The following is a 3,189-nucleotide window of genomic DNA, read 5'->3' as shown; positions in this document are numbered from 1 at the left end:
TTGGCTCGCAAGTCTCATGAACCGAGTTTTATTAAGTTCAAACTCAGTTGAAAACGAGCCAAACTGAATTCGAATAGGTCGTGAAGAGTTGAGCTCGTGGGCACCCCTACTCTCTATCATATATAAATCCAAGCTTGGAATGATGTTGACGTTAATAGAAAGAAACCTTGAGGAATTGGAGTGTAAACCTCTTAGCAAAAAGACATTCAAGTTTGGTACTTTGTCAAACTGGGTAGCAACGGTCCATGTTTACCACCTCATAAATCATGAATCATTCAACGTGCAATAGAATCTGTCCTGGTCAATTACAAAAATGCCATCTTATGCCCATGCATGTAATTACAAAACTGCCATCTCAACAATATGCCGGGCTATGGTGCTACCTAAGTACTAGATTTTTCCCCCATACCCATGTGAACAGGTGATTAATTTGCACTTCCAACGAGTTCGTCTATTCAAACCGCCTCCAATGATTTAACTTCTAAACTCCGTCTCTTTTCAAGCTAGTGGAGTTGCAATTTGAAACCAATTGCACTCTCTTAAAAACATGAGTCTATCTACCTTCAAATTGATTATAACTCCAACATTTTAACAAGAAGAAGAATGGGAGGGAGGGAGAGAGAGAGAGAAGATCCATACATAAAATAGTTAATCAAATAAAATGGTTCTAACCGGTGGAGTTGCAATTTGAGTCCATCTACCTTTCATATTGATTATAACCCCAATATTTTAAGAAGAAGAAGAAGAAAAAGGAGAGAGAGAGAGAGAGAGATCATGTTCAGAAGATCCATACATAAAATAATTAATCAACAAATAAAATGGTTCTAACTGGTGGAGTTGCAATTTGAGTCCATCTAACATATTGATTATAACCCCAACTTTTTAAGAAGAAGAAGAAGAAGAAGAAGAAGAAGAAGAAGAGAGAGAGAGAGATCATGTTCAGAAGATCCATACATAAAATAGTTAATCAAATAAAATGGTTCTAACTGGTGGAGTTGCAATTTGAGTCCATCTACCTTCCATATTGATTATAACCCCAACATTTTAAGAAGAAGAAGAAGAAGAAGAAGAAGAAGAAGAAGAAGAAGGAGAGAGAGAGAGAGAGAGAGAGATATCATGTTCAGAAGATCCATACATAAAATAGTTAATCAAATAAAATGGTTCTAACTGGTGGAGTTGCAATTTGAGTCCATCTATATTCCATATTGATTATAACCCCAACATTTTAAGAAGAAGAAGAAGAAGAAGAGAAAAGAAAAAAGGAGAGAGAGAGAGAGAGAGAACATGTTCACAAGATCCATACATAAAAAAAAAAAAAATCAAATAAAATGGTCAGTAATTAATCTAAGTGTATGATTAGCCATGTGTTCAGCTATTATATATGTTTCACCTACCATCAAAACTTCAAAATGTTGATCATTCTTCTCAATTTCTCGAGAACAAAACAAAGAAAGCATTTACAGATTACATAGAAGCATTATATATCTCTTGCTCTTTCCACAGACAACTATTCTTGGCAGGAACTTCTATATGTACACACACACAATCAGTGAATCACCCTTGCAGGCACAAATACATGATTGAAAAACAAGACTACTTTCTACAGTTCTAGACACTTAAAGCCAACCCATTTGACGTTGTTGGCACCATCACTTCATACAGACAACTTGAGAAAGAAAGCACATTATATATTATGCACCAGTGGTGCAAGAGAGAAAACGATTGCTGCTAAAACGCACCATATCCTTGGATAAACCAGGACCTTTGTCCTCTTTTGGGTAGAGCCGGGCACTGGAGAAACCTCCCATAGACCTGTATCGTCGGGGACCAGGCTGTTCATGGAGTCCAGCTTCCATCTTCTCCGGTGGTGGCCCCAGATAGTAGTGTCCGTTGGTAGCAGGGAACTCACCATAGTTATAAGCTGGGAAAGTCTGGACCCTTCCCAACGTTATACACTCATACTTCCGGCGACTTCTGGACCTCTTGATTGCCCTGTAGACGTAAGGGATCAGACCTTCGGCCATTGTTTTCTTGGAGGAGGAGAGATTTGAATGATTAGAAAGGTTGGAGGAAGATAGAAAGATAGATATTGGGTTTGGTGGGGAGACATTTATCTACACAACTTGTTCTTTTAAACGGATCCAAGAGAGTCTAACACGTCATTGTTGACTTTTAGCTGGGGAAATCTTAATGGATTGCCCTTATTAAAACATTTAAATAATCATCAGATGAGGAAGAGAATCTGGCCTTAAAGTGTTCTGGTTTCCAGGTGGCAATATATTGTCTTGTACTGATCAAATCAATAATAATCTCACTCATGCACCAATAAATGAAAAAGACTATATTTGGTCATCTTGAGCCGTTTGATTTAAGTGTTTCTCATCATGGGTTTCATCAAATGGCTCATAAAAAGGAGACCCTGTTCATGGGTCCCCAAGACCATTGGATTGGTACTGGTTTAGACGTCAATGTTCAGAAAATTCCAGTCTAAGGGAAGAGATGTAATTAATGTAACCCTTCATGTGGGAACTCCATATTGAATCAAAATCAGCTAAAAGGGGCCTAAATATGGGAATGCATTAGTTAAGTTTCTAAGATTTCTATACTTCTATAACTATAATAAGTTTTTGAGGAATTCATTAATTTGGTTCTCTTTTCCCTCTTAAAAATGTGTTAGATGTGAGATATATAGCTGAAGATTGGAACAAGATTATGTAATCCAATCCATCCCCATCAAGCATCTGTGTTTGCACGCCTAATTAAGCTAAGGGAACCAAAAGAGAACCGGCCAGAAGACAAATAAAAAAGAGTCTAGTTGGGTGTCTGAGATCATTTTGTCTGTGTTTTTTTGGACTATCTACCCTCAAAGAGGGTGCCCACCGTTTTTAGAAAGGCAGATTATTAGTCTCTTCTCAGGGGGGTCGTTCCTGTCAGCACTACTGATGGCTTCCTTTTTAGGCTGCGTGCTCACTGCTGGTGTCTTGGTGTGGTTGTCGCATTCGGCTTGTCTCGCCCACTAGCCGCCTCTCTCTGCTAGTTTAGAGTTTTGTCATGGCCTAGACTGTAGAGGGGCAGTCAAACAAGAAATTCAAGTGGGCCAGGTTGGTAAAGAACCATTATGGGTAGAGATATTTGATGGAGTCTGAGATAATTTATATTAAGGGTTTCTTCCCAAAATGGACTCCCTAT

At 38.5% G+C, this 3,189-nt stretch overlaps 1 protein-coding gene across 1 annotated transcript; it reads right to left on the bottom strand.

Annotated features, from left to right (window-relative positions):
• Nucleotides 1–1,691: 1,691 nt before the first annotated feature.
• Nucleotides 1,692–2,024, bottom strand: LOC148845874 (uncharacterized). The gene has a single exon (XM_088955901.1). It carries the CDS (start codon nt 2,022–2,024, stop codon nt 1,692–1,694), a length of 333 nt encoding a protein of 110 aa, XP_088812027.1.
• Between the last annotated feature and the right edge of the window lie 1,165 nt (nt 2,025–3,189).

This window comes from Nelumbo lutea, chromosome 7 (assembly GCF_056320005.1).
Source record: "Nelumbo lutea isolate HS-2025 chromosome 7, American lotus-T2T, whole genome shotgun sequence".
Lineage (NCBI taxonomy): Eukaryota > Viridiplantae > Streptophyta > Magnoliopsida > Proteales > Nelumbonaceae > Nelumbo > Nelumbo lutea.
This window is presented reverse-complemented; position numbering and strand designations above follow the sequence as displayed.